The sequence below is a fragment of the Mytilus galloprovincialis genome, chromosome 9, assembly GCF_965363235.1.
Source record: "Mytilus galloprovincialis chromosome 9, xbMytGall1.hap1.1, whole genome shotgun sequence".
Classification (NCBI taxonomy): domain Eukaryota; kingdom Metazoa; phylum Mollusca; class Bivalvia; order Mytilida; family Mytilidae; genus Mytilus; species Mytilus galloprovincialis.
The window spans coordinates 13,401,809-13,418,829 of record NC_134846.1 but is presented as its reverse complement, the minus strand read 5'-3'; the positions used below and the strand labels follow the sequence as shown (position 1 = coordinate 13,418,829).

Here is a 17,021-nt window from a genome sequence, read left to right as displayed (position 1 = left end):
TTAAAATTTTCACAGTTAGTTAAAAAATGGATTTCATCATCAACACAGCCAGAGGAGCATTTTTTGCAAATTCTTTCATTTCGTGGAATATTTGAAAAACGACCAACTTCAATTTGAAGCTTATGAGCAGAAATACGTAATTTGCATATAGATCTTCTAAAATCAAAGTTCTTAATTAAAGAAAGATAATTTTCATAACCAAATATGACAAGTCGCCACATTTTCACTCTATCGACACTTGCAACTATTTGCTCTAAATAAAATAAAATAATATGTCGGTTCCTGCTCTACGGTACCAGTTCGGCCATACTTTGAAAAGTTGTTTCGGCCATGGCCATTATTGTCTTCAAGGAGAGGGAAATATCATTGTTTATAGGAACACACTTGTTGGGAAACAAATGGAAAAATACATTTCAATCATCTCATGTCAGTATTCAAACACACCAGTACCCTCTAGATCCATAACAATGGAGCAACTTGAGGTGTATATACAATATTTCAAGATCTATACATGCGGTATGAAATAGACTAAACAAAAATAGATATTCTAAAGTATACGGTATTTAGTAGGTAATATTACTGTAAAGGAATTAAACGTCTCACTGTTTGTGGATGGCATTATCAAATTCAGTTATTAATCTATTTTTATTGGCACTCTGGCCGATGGCAGTAAAATGAAAGATATGAAACTTTAAAAGAACTAAGATAATAGCAATAACAATTGTTTTATGTTGCGATATTTGATATGATTATACATATTCTATGATATTATCTCGACCTCCTCTTTATATGTGAATTATAATTTTAATTCTATCTCCATTATATGTTTATATGTTATAAATGAGAATGTATTGTGTATTGTTGTCATTATGTCCCGTCAGAGGCCCTTAATTGGAAAATAAAGAACTATGAACAATACACTGAACGAAATGCCAACATTTATAGAATAGGAAAATCTCTGTTTTTTAAGATTATAAAGTGAAGTAAAGGTTACTTATTCAACACTGTAATCAGAGGCGGATTTAGAGGGGGGCCAGGGGGCCCGGGCCCCCCCTTTTTGGGAAAAAATTTGGTTGCTTATATAGGGAATCATTGAAGCGTGACTGGATCGGGCCCCCTCTTAGGTCAGTCAGTGGGCCCCCACTTATGAAAATTTCTGGATCCGCCACTGGTAATGTTTTAAATATAACACATATGTAATTTCACGACACTACAATCTGTGGATACATAATATAGTTTAGGATTGAACAAGCTCACGTTTTCCTAAGACTGTTTATGACGACTTTGCATTAAATCCATTGGATGTTGGACGTGTATTGATTGATATCTTAGTTTTAGATGTATGATTTTTTTTATTATTTGTCACAATCATTTTAACCCCGCCACATTCTTTGCCGGTGTGCTTTTAAGTCAGGAGCCTATAGTTCAGTGGTTTTCGTTGGTTCATGTCTGTCATATAATTATTTGTGTTTCGTTCATTGTTTACTTATAAATTAGAAAAATAGATTTCTAAATATATTTCTTATATTTCATGTTGTCGCCTTTACAGTCGACCAGACGGTTTGTGTTTTTCTCATTATTGAAGGCCGTACTGTTGCCTTGCTTACATCCTCTTCCTTTGAACTTTATTGGGTAGGACAGTGTCTCATTGGTAGTCATACGTGTTCTAATTTTTATATACAGAGTTTATCGGTGCGAGCCAATGCTCCGTATTGAAGACAATACTTTGACATATAATGGTTTTCTTTCATAAATAAATTTTGATTTGAATAGAGAGTTGTCTCATACCGACATCTTCTTATAACTATTTGTAAATCAAAACTGACAACTGGAACAAACCGTCATTAACCTTACAGGGCTGTAACTTGCCCAAGAATTAAACTTTCATAACAGACCCAATAGTAACATATGTTTGTCACAATATTTTAATATATAACCAGGGTTTAAGCTAGGATTTTTAGGGCTTTATTCCCTTTTGTGCGCTATTATATATTATTCAACCTATGTTTGTGTAACAGCAATGTACCAAGGATGCATATTACTAGCTTCTTCATCTTCGACATTGTCAGACTTTAAATTAAGGACTTCGGCATGATTGGCAGTTATTGTATGATTTGACTGTATTGGCCCTTATTATGAAAGATTCTGACATGGGATCCTGGAATTTAGTTTACAATTTCTCTTCAGTTTCTTCCAGGGACATTCCTGATCAACAAAAGTTGGATTCCATTTCTTTAAAACAAGGAATTAAAGCAGAAATTAAGTTGCAACGATTATCTCATTGCATATAATCATTATCCTTATAAAACGTCTAAATCAATGTTTGGATATCATTTCTATTAAGTTGGAACTGTATAAAATCCTTTTTGGAACGATTATAATGACTGTAAGGAGGTTGTAAACAAATCAAGAATAGTCAATTGATTACGTTTTAATAACGAGAACCTTATTTCTTCACGGTTGTAAGAGCATTAGTCGAAAGAATGAAAAAGGTGTAGTTGAAACTTCACCAAGTTTTGAAGTCGATATTAAACAATTTCTTGTGCAACTCAGGTGACGAACACATCCCAGAATCATGTGGTTTTCAATGAGTGGTTTGTTTGGTCTTTCCTGATCGGGATCTATGCATTTTCATTTTTTGTTGTATCATTTGGTGAATACCGTTGAAGTAATTTGAATCGTTTACAAATGATGTAAATTTGAAATCCAATATAAAAAAGAAGATGTGGTATGATAGCCAATGAGACAACTATCCACAAAAGACCAAAATGAAACAGACATTAACAACTATGGGTCACCATAAATCAAAAATTAAATTGAGCTGGGAGAAAGGTAAAAATGTGAATGGTTATGAGATAGATGTTTTTGTCTTCACGACTGTCGGACAGTTTTCACTTGACCTCGACATCATTTCATGAATCCGTGAACAAGGTCAAGTTCTCATCTCAGATATAATAAGGAATACGTCTACTTTATTTGGTGTATGCAATGATATTAAGGTGTACGTGTCCATAGGCGGATCCAGGCATTTGTCTCAGAAAAAAAATGTACTATATACCTTTTTAAAATATAACACAGGTAAATACATGTAGGGCATTTTTTTGGGACAAGTGCCAGGGGTTCAATGCATACTTTAAGTGTTTCTGTTTTCTATATTTAGTGTAGGAAATTATTTCAAGGCAAGTCTTTCTGGTAGGTATAATCTTTAACCTCATTTTCACGGTTCATTTTTCCTAGTTTGTTTCTTAGATTCTGCAAGCAATAGGTTAACCACAAATGATTTAAAGGTGTACATGTCTGTTTGACAGTTTCATTGGTCAGTAATTTCCATGGTTTGGTTTGTTTGTTTAATACTACAAGCAATAGTTCATCTATATTCTATGAACGGAAGGATTGCATAAAGGTGTACGTGTATTTCTGGATTGGTTTATCTGACCTTGATCTCCTTTTCTGAGATCATAAATGTTAATGCGATAATTGCAGTATAAAACTACATTTATATGTAGGACTATCGTCATAAAATCAGTGGTCAGTTTAGTAGGCGAAATATTTCACTGTTATTTACTTAAGTTAATTTGTTTTGTTTTTAAAACCTAATCCAGTAATCCTTATACGGGAAAGATATTCCTCAGCTTTCACACATCCATTTCCTTTTTATCCAACATCTAAAGTCCTGGCGAGCGAGTACACACTTGATCTCTTTAAGGCAACAACTAGAGGCTCTGGCTCACCTTGATTTATGTGCATATAAAACAATGGACTCAGATAAATTAATGACAAATTCTCAGATCTGCAGTGACATCACAACATGTAACTGACCAATCAATGATTAGCATTTGTGTTATGTAAACAATGTTGAGAGGTGATGCGGCTAAGAATCCTAGATTTTCCATAGACTTCAATGCAAATTAATTTAATTGATATATATTGACACCAGTTGAATCTAGTAATTTTACCCACTTAATATTGTTAGACACTATATAACATCTCCATTTTGATTTTTATCATACTATATCCTCTGGTTAAAAAATAATTAGCAATATAAATAATCAGTTATCACCTTCAAATAAATGAAAAATCTAGAGGAATCCTATCTGCATCACCCCTTGAAAAATTTAAATGCCAGGATGTAGATCTGAGAATTGGTGTTTTGGTGATGTGTTTGTAGATACTTTACTGAACATTATTGCTGTTTTATAGTTTATCTCAATCTATGATAATATTCAAGATGATATCCAAAATCTGCAAAATTTCCTTAAAATTACTAATTCTGGGGCAGCAGCTCAACAGCGGGTTGTCCGATTTGTCTGAAATTTTCAGGGCAGATAGATCTCGACACCTAATAAACAATTTCACCCCATGTCAGATTTGCTCTAAATGCTTTGGTTTCAGAAATATAGGCCAAAATCTACATTTTATGCTTTTACCCATGGCGGCCATCTTGGTTGGTTGGACGGGTCATAGGACACATTTTTTAAACTGTATACCCCAATGATGATTGTTGCCAAGTTTGGTTAATTTGTCCCAGTAGTTTCAGAGGATTAGATTATTGTAAAATTGAGTAAGCTCACTTCTGGTGAGCTAAAAAGGCACCTCTTAAAGGTAGATTGTCCCGATACTTTCTCTGCCAATTGTGAAGTTTTCTGAAACAGAACAAGAATCTTGATAACTTAAAATAAACGAGCAAATAAGACTTTGCTTACACCTAATAATGGGCAGTTGAGTTAACAGAAAAGTAATAAGGCCCTATGATAATTCAAACTAAGTCGTCACACGGAAGCTGTTTGCTTAAAGAAAAAGTTAGCACCAGTCTGCGCAAAAATCTTTTACATCTGATGGTCAGAAAACTTAATATCATAACTTGTTCCTATAGGTCTATATAAAATTTTGACAAGTCCGAATAAAATCTGCCAGACTGGGGCATAGAACTAGTGGCTAACGGTTCATGGTTTCACTCAACACAATTCCGAATTTTTTCCCTTTCTTCTGGAAGCTTAATAAGAACAGAGAGAAAGGCAATATAAACCAAATATTTAAAATGAAATACAGTCTGTTGAGCTAGCACTTTATTGTCCAAGATTTTCACTTGTAGAAATGATCTACACCAGTATTTCCGCTATTTTTCTATAAAATATCCATTAATAAAAAAAAAAAAAAAATTGCACAAGATATGAGTCTTTCTATAGTTGTCCACTGGCTGTGATCTTGACTTCTTTGGAGGTCTTGCCACTTTGAGATCCAACACCCTCGATTTTCTTTACAACATCCATTCCTTCAACAACACTGCCAAATACAACGTGTTTGCCATTCAACCTGTTTAAAAGAGTAAGAAAACTATAAATTTAAGAACATTTATCAGTTGTGCTTATGAAGTAATATGACGAATAATAATTCTATTATTAACTTTCTGATCATTTCCAATAGTCATTTGTAGTTTCCGGTTTGATTGGCCTCTACAATTCTTGATATACATTGTTGAACATGGATTCTGAGCTTAAGATTTTTACCAGCATGCACACAAATGTATTAATTTAAAATGTAGTACAAAACAACAAACTCTGTAGTGTGCACTTATCAACTTCCTGTTATTTAATCTAATACTTTCAGCACTACGATCATTCTGTTAAAACAGGAAGTTAATTATCCATGCATGTGAAAAATCACAGTAAAGATACAAACCTAGAATAGCTTGATTCCATTTTTCAGAAAGCTAAGATTTGTAAATGCATGGAACCATGGACTATATCCTACATGGCCATTATGTGTAAGCATACCTTATTGATCAATGAATCTGAAAATGCTTCATGTTGTATAGATGGCATACACGAAGCTCAATACCAAACTTCAGGTAGCTGATTTAAAGGTTCATGAAAATGTGAAGAACACTTAAGTGGGATGGATGGACAAATGGTAAACCAGTTTACCGTCATTGTGTATAATGAAAAATAATCTTGATTATCTTTTTAAAGATATCCCTGCCTAACCTAGATGAAGATTGAATATACCATTTCCACAGTGGGAAAAAAAGAAAGGCTTTGAACTTGGATAAACAAATTCTGGGGGAAATTTTGATCTATGAGTACAAGTACAGACAGAATCCTCAGGATTGTAGTACATGTATATGAATACTTACCATGAAGTTTCTGCTGTGCAGAGGAAAAATTGTGATCCATTGGTGTTTTTACCAGCATTTGCCATGGATAAAATTCCTGAAATGCAATTGATTAAAATGTAAATTTACTTTGCAATTTCAACTTCCACAGGTTATGGTGAATGTCTCTTTAAACTATAACTTGACATGAAATTGAAAGAAAAACCAGGAAACAATATTAACCCTCATTTGGAGAATATAGCATTTTCCAGAATTTGATGACACTACATTTCTTTTTTAAGTATGATATCCAGGTACCTCAAGTAAGATGTCATTATCCATTATGGTTTCATTGACTTATAATTTCTATTATTTTGTCATCGAGAACAAAAATGTTTCTAAAATTGAACAAATAATCTTTTAGTTCATTGTGTATGCATGCAACTCTCCTCACGCAAGGCGTTAAAATTTGAATTCCCTTTCAATAAAATTTAGAAGCTGAATAGGTATACATCTCGTTCCCAAACAGTCACCCCTCTTTAGAATGACTTGTACTGATGAACATATTTCTGCATCAGTGTGAACCTGTGGAGAAGTTCCATCCTCCATTCAAAAGTATGAACAGAAATTCAAACAAATTTTTACCTGGACCAGTATGGTTCAGCTTGAAGTTCTCGTCCTCAAATTTATTGCCATAGATGCTTTTGCCGCCAGTTCCATCTCCTCTGGTGAAATCTCCACCTTGACACATGAATCCTGGGATTACTCGGTGGAATTTGCTGTCTTGGAATCCAAAACCTTTTTCACCAGTGCAGAGAGCTCTGAAGTTTTCTAAAATTTAAGAACAGATTCTTGAAAATAAATTAATTTTTCATACTAAGAACACCAGTATTTTTTCAAGGACACAATACTGCTAGTGACTGGGTTTTTTTTTCAACCTTGATTTTCTTAATATTGACTTTTCTGTTAATTTTGAAAGCTTCTTTGCTATTGAAATATTCATGGAACACAAGGTTGATCAGTAAATGTAAAAATCTCTTGTTATTCTGTTTAAAGCCTTAAATATACACACACATCATAATATCTTGCTAGTTTATTAGATACTGTCCAAAAGGACATAATCCATACAATATAAATTGATTGACTCCCCTTTAATAACAATTATTCGTCTATAGTGTATTTTATTTTTTTGGGACATTGTATTAAATTTGAAATATACACAGGTTGTTTAAAATAAGACTTACTATGAGCAAAAACTGGGATAAAATTAAAGATAATTGCTTTTCTTATGATAGAATGTTATTGTTATATTGAGATCAAATTCTGTATTGACCTCACTCTTAAAAAAAAGAATTAAAAATATACATACCTGCTGTTTTTGGTACAACATCAGCTCTCAACTGAAAATAGAAATACACATACATGTAAGGCTGTTTTTTTAATTTTATTTCTGAAGTACAAAATTGTATGATGCTGTAAATTTTTTGAAAAATTCTAAGTCTTGAGCAATTTTAAGATTTGGCTGCCCCAAAAAATTATAGGAATGTTTCATACCTGCCAACTGTCACTATAAGCGGTAGATTTCCACCATGAAAGCTCCCAGATGGAAATTTTGTCCACAGTTTAAAAAAAACAGTAAATTTTACAATGGCTAAAGTAAAGGGTTTTAAAATTAAAATGTATGTAGTCGCCAAACAACATTAAAATACATTTGAAGGCTTCCTTGCTGACTTTCAGGACTATAAGAGCCCTCTTGCACATAAAACTCCCATGGGTATTTTTTAAAAGTTGGCAGGTAATTTTGGGACCCCTTATAGCTTGTTGTTCAGTGTGAGCCAAGGCTCTGTGTTGAAGGCCGTTCATTGACCTATAATGGTTGTGTTTTATAAATTGTTATTTGTCTCATTGACACTCATACCACATCTTCCTATATCTATGATGTATAAAGGAGATCCAGTATCTATCGTTTAATCTGGGGACAGTATACCTAACGGGAAATGAATCTGATACGCTTATCAGTATAAAATTGAAAAAATCTCGGACTCCCCGAGATTTATGGATTTTGGTAGCGTCTGACTGAAAAACTATTGGAACTGCTCAATACATAAACCACCATGGATTTTTCTAGCATTCCACTGAGTCCGGTATTCGGACCCATTCCCAATGGCAAAACCCCTATATTTTTCCCAATTTCAGGTGTAAAAATTCCCAAACGTAGTCAAAATTTTATATTTGAAAAGTCCGGATTGAAATCCGCAATTTAGCCTTTCCAAAACTACGCTCTTCACTTTAAAGGTAAAAAAAGCGGGAAATCCTTATCACATGTGCGCTTTAAGAAGCCCCGAATTTTGATAATAAAATAAAATATTTTTTAACTTCTTTCCTTTTGTAAACATGTCGTCTCACAATAGTAAATACTATGTGAAGAAATTGAAAAACACCGACGGCAACAAATCCCGTAAAATCTTATCTTTTTTCAAACCAAGAGCTGTAATTGACTATGCCGCAACTGCATGCAATGAGTCAGAGGCAGCGTTATCCGTGACTGAATCAATTGAAAATGTTACCGATGTTGTTGATGTTTCTTCCAATGACAATTTAATTTCAAATGATGATCAAAGTCAAACCAATACCGATTCGCTACTGATACAACCTGAGGACCAAGCTTGTCAATTCCAAACGCAAACTGAAATCTGTAAACCAAGTAATGAAATACCAACAATGAAACCTAGTAGTAGTAAAGTCATGACTGTGTTGGGTAGTACTGACAGTAAAACTGCTTTTAATGATAAATTAAAAGTATATGATGTATCAGACAGAAGACTTTTTGATGCAAGGAGGTATGAAATGGCATATAAATGGTTATACTATAGTGAATCCTTAGAGGGATACGTCTGCAAATATTGCGAGTTATTTCCGTTTGGTAGTACTGACTTTAGTAGTAAGGGGGTAATTTTAGGGGATCATCCTACAAGACAATTACAAAGACATGAGATCAGGAATAAACACCAGCAGTCATCTGAAAAATATGCTGAGGCCAATATCAGTTTTGCATACAAGAAAACAACTAGTAAGCCTACTGTGTTACAAATGATAAAAAGTTCCAGTGAGGAAAAAAATAAAGTTGATATTGCTCTTAACAGAAGTGTGATGAAAAAACTTTTTAAATGCACAAATTTTATCGTTCAAAAACATTGGGCCCAGTCCAACTTTGAAGATTTTGTCAGATTTGTTGCCTCCCTAGGTGTACAGGACTTGATTAATCACTTAGAACTTGCTCAACCACAAGCTACATACCTGTCTAGCAGAACTTATTGAAATATTAGGGAATGATATTGAGGTTGAATTGTTGAATTCATTGAGAAACAGCCAATTTTATTCACTGCTTGCTGATGAAAGTGCTGATGAGGCAAACCGAGAGCAACTAAGCATATTTGCAAGGTGGCCATTGCTTGATTCTAACACATCAAATTTCCATGTTGTTGATCATTTCTTAGGACTCGTCCATGTAGAAAAACTTGATAGCGAATCGCTCTTGATAGCTATACAAGAATTTTTAGTTAACAAGAATATTGATGTTACAAACAGGGACTAAACTTAACTGTTTTTCTCTAGGGGCCAGCTGGGCCCCTAAGATATTTTTTTCAGGGGCCCGCTTAAAATTTTAGGAGCCCACTAATCTTTATACTAAAATAAAACAAAACTGAAAATTACTTAGTATATACTTACTAACAGTGTTCCAGCTTAAATCTCAGGGCAGAAGGGTGCTAGTTTTCTGGAAGGGCACTTTAGCGTAATAACCGGGATTGTAAGGATACTTTGTATAAGTTACCTTGAATATTGCTAGCTATAGGCTCAGCTGGAGAACATTAGTTGTATTTAAACCTTATTCAGAAATTAATATTTTCTTGATGTTGGTTCCAGTCAGATTTTTTTTTTATCAAATTATCATACCATGAAGCAAAGCAAATCATTTTGATGTTTATGTTAACAAACTTGTACATTTGTTAAGTGCTCCCACGTAAGGAGGATCATTCATACAAGAAGTAAAACAGGAAATAGTCTTCATATATGTTCAAATACAAACTTCTTTGATTCTTCTTTAAATGTTTGTTCATGGTATGAAACAAAACAGTTTTTCTAATGAAGCCTTATTGTGAAATCCTACTTGTAGTCTTGAAAATGTTTTCTATGGTAACCATTATAATATTTGAATTATTGCCACCAGAAATGCATCATAAGATTTGACAATATTTATTTTAGGTTGTTTCCTAACAAAATTATCTTCCTTCAAATTTTCAACTTCCTGTTGACCTTTAGACAATATGGCTTTTTCTTTGAACATTAAATATTATCTCAATCCAAGCCATCCTCTAATAGTGTTGATCAAAATATATTTTTCAATAAGTTTTTAATGAAGATTGGATATCAAACTAGATATTGGGATTTTTATTTACGAGATTTTAAATTTCGTTTTTTATTAAATATTTTTGTAAAAAGCGATTCAGGGACAAGTTACCGTCTAACACAGGCTTGTAATGAATCGCAGGACAATAAGAAAACATCCCTTTCACGATGCTTATTGAACAGTAAAATAGAAAACACTGTTCAATAATGAAATTATCGTAGAAAATTTAGCAGAACTAAGAAAACATGCGGAAAGAAGAAGGTATATATATGCAACATCGTGACTCCGGATTGAAAACATAGCTATTCGACTGGGTTCAGTTATTAGAAATAACCTACTAGTTTTCGGAAATACTCTATATTTCTATATCGCTTTGATAAGACAAACAGGTTTCCTTTTGGGAACAGTCTTTGTTAATATTTCGGGGGAAAGGGTACAAATGGGATTTACTTCATTTTTTTTACAGTCGCCAGCTGGGCGACCATGATGACTAAATATATTCGCCCAGCCGAAAATCTGGTCGCCTCGGGCGCCCGGGCGAGCGTTAAGTTTAGTCCCTGTACAAAGTGCCGATACATTGGACTGGATGGAACAAACACTATGAGTGGTCAAGTTTCAGGTACACATTTTTATTATATCAATTCAATGAGTTACTAACCTTTTTAATTTACATAAACATCTTTAATTTAATGCCTACTAATTAAAGTTACTTTTGTAAAAATTTTATGAGTTGATTTAATCATGATTGAATGAAGACTTAGAATTAAAAAAAAAATAAACAGCAACTATTTGACAAAATAATTTAATTATGCAGGTACCAGGGTACTGGCAAGCTTTGCCTAATCCACTAAGTGTGTTTTACTTTATGAGATTGATTTAAATTATATGACAAATGCTGCAGGTATATTTATGACATTGATACTTATTAACTTCAGTTCAAATCATTTACTTTATTACTAATAATTGTCTTATTTGAAATCTTTGTAGGTCTTCAAAGGAGAATGCGACATTTGTCACCAATGTGCCTGTATATTAACTGTCGCAATCATCGTCTTGCACTTTGTATAAAGCACCTCATGAAAGCGGCACAGTACGAGGTTTTGGTAGATGTGGATGCTGCTCTTCTTGCTGTTTGGAAGTTATTTCACTATTCTCCCTCTAGATTTGCTGTTTTCAAAGGCATTCAGGAAGCTTATGGTGACAGACCTTTAACAATTATTCGTGCAGCAACAACACGATGGCTGTCCCATGGTAAAGCTTGTGTGCAATTTGTTGATAGATACACACAAATACTTGATACTTTAGATGCTATTTATACCAAGAAGAAAGAACCTGAAGTATTTGGATTACGTATTGCTGTTACCAAAAAAGAAAATATGGCAATGATTTTATTACTGTGTGATGTTCTCAAGATCGTAAACATTCTGAGTATGTATCTGCAGAGTTCTGAAATTTGTCTCAATGACGTATCAGAAAAGGTAACAACCACTACTAATCAGTTGTCCGAACTTATAACTCTTCTCGAAAGGAGAGATCCTGATTTATATTTTAGTAAAATCAGTGATATTTATGATGAGATTAACGATCGAACAGAGTTGCAGAGGAGATTACGAGGTGATCAAATTAATGTAGACCCTGATGAGGCCGAGAAAAAAAAAATCCGTGTTTCCGGTAACCCGACCGACCCTGTTTTTTAGCCCCGACCCTAACTTTTTTATTGGATCTTCCAAAAAAAAAAAAAAAAAAATTTTATCAACCGACCCTGTTTTTGACACAGGCTTCTGATAGATGACATAATATTTTTTCTCTCTTGCTTCCTCTTGCATAGAAAGCCAGTAAAACATTTTATTAATGTCAAAAGGTATTCCAAATAGGTTAAAATCCAAGAAATTTGCACAGCAGGTGCTTCAAAAACATTGCAAATGGCACACTTCCGGTTTTTGAAACTAATTACGGATCCGGACTTGGAAAAAACATGATAATTTTCCAGATTTCATTTACGATGTCAAAAAAAAAAAAAAAAAAAAAAAAAAGAATTCCGACCTTCCGTCCCTATTTTTCAAAATGATGTTACCGGAAACACATATCTTTTTTTTTTAGGCCTGAATTTCTGAAGAAGGTTGGAATACCTTTCATTCACAGTCTGATAAATGAAATTGCTGATGCATTTCATTGCAACCCTGTCTTCAGTGCATTCAAAGCTCTAGATCCAAGATGCTTGCCTGACACTGTAGAAGATTTAACTGAGTATGGAAAGGTAATTTATTGTTTATATTAAATAATAATTTAGAAATCAACATATTATTGTATACATTTGTACTGTTTATTACACTTGAAGTTACAACTATACATGATACTAGGAAGTAGGCTGAAATATCTGATATCAGCAACAAGTCTTTGATTTCTGTTCTGCTCTTCGTTATCTTAGATTCTGTATGATTAGACAGTACTGTACCAGTAGTTTATTTTTAAAACATAAAATAAAATAGTAATTCATAATTTAATTATAGTGAAGACCAATGAATGATTCAATCACAAATTTTAATTATTTAAATAATGAGTCTTCTCTAATATATTTCAGGGTGAAATTGACATTTTACTTCACCACTACGGTGAACCAAAACTCGATGAATTTAAGAGACATGTGACCAGGTGTGATGCTGACATAGACATGGTTGATGTTGCTAGGGCAGAGTATGCTGGTTTTAAGCACCAGATGTTTATGATGAGGTAGTAGTTTACAAATTTATATTATAGTTACTATTTTATTAAACAACTTTCATTTGTTGTGTTCATTTTTCGTTGAATTTTAAGTATAATTTTGTAAGTTATTATACTTAAAATTCTACTTTTTTGTTGATCTGTTATACAAACATGCTGTAAATAGTCAGGTGCTAAGTGAATGATCAATCTAATCTATTTATAGTTTGATAGCAATACATTAATGAATTAATTATACTCTTCACATCTTGCCTGGCAGTCATGATTGTATATCTATTTAATTGTTTTTTTGTTGTGATTGATTCAATAGATTAGTCTAATCATTATATATTATATCTTTAATCAACTGTTTATGTTAAAAAAAATCAATTTTAATTTAGCATTTTTGTTTTGATTTTTGTTACATTTATTTTGTTTTGTTTTCATAAAGCATTGATTCCAAGTGAAGGCTGCCTTAAGTTATTCTAAGGTGTGTATTCTGTAGACTTTGGTCTGGATAGCTAACTCAAAGCTAAGTCTAAAAGACAAATGACCTGTGACAGTGAGTGTGACCAGTAAGATAATCATAAATTGGTTGTGTGCTCGTCTTATTCCAGTTAATAGCAACATTTAAAATGAATTAGGTTTAAGATAACTAATTGATGATGTGATAACACTTTTACCAGTTATTTAAAAGAACAGCTTCCACCTTAACAAGTTTTCTTATAATATGATATCACAATGAATAGAACTTATTATTTTCAGATTTAAAATATTTCTGAACTGAACAAGAAAAATAAGACACAATAAATTAATTTAATTTAAAACATACAGAAACATGTTGTAGTATTATTATTAATAGTAATCAAACACTTTTTTCTTTGAAAAAAGGAGGGATATATTGTGTACAGATTAAAAAAAAAGATGGGGTGTGATTGCTAATGAGACAACTATCCACCAAAGTTTTACTTCATTTATACTCCAATCAAGGATCATTATTCATTTTTAATCAAATTATTATTACTTGTAGGCAAACCGGAAGAATTAAAACCCCAAAAGACATCCTTAATGAGCTGACAAAAGATGATGTCCTTCGTAATTGTTTTTCAAGGATGTCAACTTTAGTACACTTAATGAGCATAATTCCAGCATCTACAGCTGCAGTTGAAAGAAGCTTTAGTACAATGAATGATGTGTGCAGCCCACTGAGATCTAAACTTGGCCAGAGCACATTAGAGTCAATTATGAGAATTTGTTTAGAGGGTACCAGTGACAGAGCAGAGTTGTCAGAGGATAAGCTTGATCGTCTTCTTGAGACATTTAAAAACAAAAAGGACAGAAAAATAAAATTATAAATGACAATGAATCATGTATTGTAGTTTTTCTTTATTTTCACAAAAAAATATAATTTCTAATGAATTATAGTATGATGCATACTAAAACTGACTTCTGGTTTATTTGTAGTTTTCCCAATTTCTATATAAATCGCGTAAAAAAATTCCCAAAAGTGGCCAGGGTCCTTTTTCCCAAAATACCCAGATAAACCCCTGACCACATAACTCTATAATTTTAATCGTAAATAAATACATGTTGTATCATTTAGAAGATATATTTTGTCATATAAAATTACTAAAATAAGTGATTTATTTGATGTTTAGTGTTTTATAATAGTTTGGGAATTTGTAAATCACCGCAGCAATGGTCGCCATTTTTTTTATTACGATGTTTGCATTCTGCACAGTTTTGTGATGAACTGCTTGCGATTTTAACAAATTTGAAGTGACAGAATACAAGTTTGATACACTAGCTAGCATCACTATAAAACTAGTTTGAATGACATTTTATTGATATTATCAGAAATTTTAAGGATAATAGCGAGTCCGTTTTAAGCACACGTCTGTTTCTGTATTGTATTTTTATTTAAGATGGCACGAAAATAAAATCGACTACAATCATGTAGTGTCAAGTCCCGTTAATATATATGTTCCTGGTTTAATATATGGTATTTTCAAATTTTGATCGATTCCAAAAGGCTTATATCTCTTTCCTGCTTTGAGTATACAGAAATCATGGTGATGCAAGCCTGACACTGGTGAAAGACACCAGTTCCAGGAGAGGAAGTTAGGAAATTTTTTTTCTGAATAGACTAATTAGGACTTATAAGAGATTCTTAGGTGGTCAAATCAAAACCAATCAGGTAAATTATGCACAGCTTCATCAGCCACCAGGGACTCCACTGTATGTGAGGATGGCAGAATCTCAAAACTGCTACGGAATAGGAATCCAGAAAATAATTCATCTTTATTTAAAAGCAAATATAAGTTGAAATGGCAGTTTTTTAACAGTTTATCACTTTATGCCTCCAAAGAAATTGATAGACACTAGATAATTTTCTCGATAGGGAGAAAAAAGGGGGATATCAAAATTAAAATTCTGGCTTAGTAAATCAATTTAGTAAGGCATTTCAGAGATTGCAGGCACATTATTTATTAATTTATGGGGTAAATAAAATTTCTATGATGTGGAAAAAAAATTGGAAAATAGGATTCAAATATCGCTTGTCATGCAAAATGCGCGACATTACCGTCATTATTCAGTAATGTAATTAGTCATTACTTGAGTGCATGTATGATGTATTTTAAAGCGGCTTTGTCGTGCATAATAATCCCCTGGCTCTGGGTGGTCCGATGTACTTAACCGGAAGAAGAAATAAACACGCGGTACAAGCAACGGGTGAAAATGAATATCCAATCCGCGCAGCCTTCACCTTGTTCAGAGTCGGCATTTATTTATTTTTTAATTTTAATTGTTATTCAGCAGCTTTTTTTTTGTATACAACTTCAGACACGGTCTAAAACAAGTGCCTAACATTAAACAAAAATCTAGCGAAAGTTTACAACGCGACTCATCGTTTTTCAAGAAAGCCGGCTACCTTCACTTGCATGGTAACACAACAAATACCGCTGGTTATAGAAAATAACGTAATAACATACCTCCATAACAATTCTACCAGCTGGACTGCCTCCAATGGACATATCGAAAAAACATTTTGGGTTTGCCATACTTGATAATCTCCTGAAAATCAGGTGAAATGAATGAGTGAGCGGAATTGTGATGGCGGGATTCTCGAAGCCGGTAGAAGAAGGAAGCACGTGGTTTCTCTAGAAATGAAAACGAGTTTGATGATTGAAACGAGATTGATTTTTATAGTCTGTTTCATATTTGGGTTTTATAAGGGGTCATTTGGGGGTCATATGAACCGTTTTCATCTATAATACTAAAATTACGAGGTCCAATTTGTCAGCCGTCATCGGGTAAAAACGACAAATCAAAGAATTCAACTCTATATATAACTAATATAGGGCAATGGTGTAGATTAAAAATTACACCACTCCAGACCCTTTTGTTTTCCACATAATTAATATTGCCAATAATTAACAAGTTCCGGGTCGAATCCGATACCGATACCAATAGTATATTCACCTGTTAGCTATTACCTTATCTGTACGTTCCGCATTTGACAGGCGCACCACCAAACGGTGTATTTAGGATTTTGCTATGTACACGGGTCATAATCAAAGGGCTGACACTACTAAATTCAATCATTGTCAAATTGTTCCCTATTGTAGTTTTATTCAGCAATCAGCAAGACTTTCTAAGATAACTAATATAGGACAATGCTGTTGATTAAAAAATACTCCATTCCTGGATAGCCAGGAACTTTTGTTTTCCAAATAATTAATATTACCAAAAATTGATAAGTTCCAGGTCGACGGGTTCAAACAGAAAGATTTGAAAGCAGAGAAAACTTTGTATCTTATA

The 17,021-nt window shown here is 33.2% G+C and overlaps 1 protein-coding gene and 1 pseudogene across 1 annotated transcript; one reads left to right on the top strand and one right to left on the bottom strand.

The window, feature by feature from the left end:
* Nucleotides 1-5,051: 5,051 nt before the first annotated feature.
* Nucleotides 5,052-16,375, bottom strand: LOC143044453 (peptidyl-prolyl cis-trans isomerase-like). Its single transcript, XM_076216479.1, has 5 exons — nucleotides 16,193-16,375; nucleotides 7,461-7,491; nucleotides 6,737-6,922; nucleotides 6,134-6,209; nucleotides 5,052-5,313 (listed from the first exon to the last, which is right to left on the bottom strand). The coding sequence occupies exons 1-5, from the start codon at nucleotides 16,259-16,261 to the stop codon at nucleotides 5,181-5,183; spliced, it is 495 nt and encodes a 164-aa protein (XP_076072594.1). The 5' UTR covers nucleotides 16,262-16,375; the 3' UTR covers nucleotides 5,052-5,180.
* On the top strand, nucleotides 8,939-13,233 carry LOC143046428 (zinc finger MYM-type protein 1-like; annotated as a pseudogene).
* Nucleotides 16,376-17,021: the final 646 nt, after the last annotated feature.

Bases quoted from the DNA above. Each gene is read 5' to 3' on its own strand.
- LOC143044453 (XM_076216479.1), bottom strand. From the start codon at position 16,261: ATGGCAAACCCAAAATGTTTTTTCGATATGTCCATTGGAGGCAGTCCA. The intron at 6,923-7,460 runs GTATGTATATTT...CTTAAATTTTAG, and splicing joins TGTTGTACCAAAAACAGCAG to AAAACTTCAGAGCTCTCTGC. The intron at 5,314-6,133 runs GTAAGTATTCAT...TCTTTTAAACAG, and splicing joins TGCACAGCAGAAACTTCATG to GTTGAATGGCAAACACGTTG.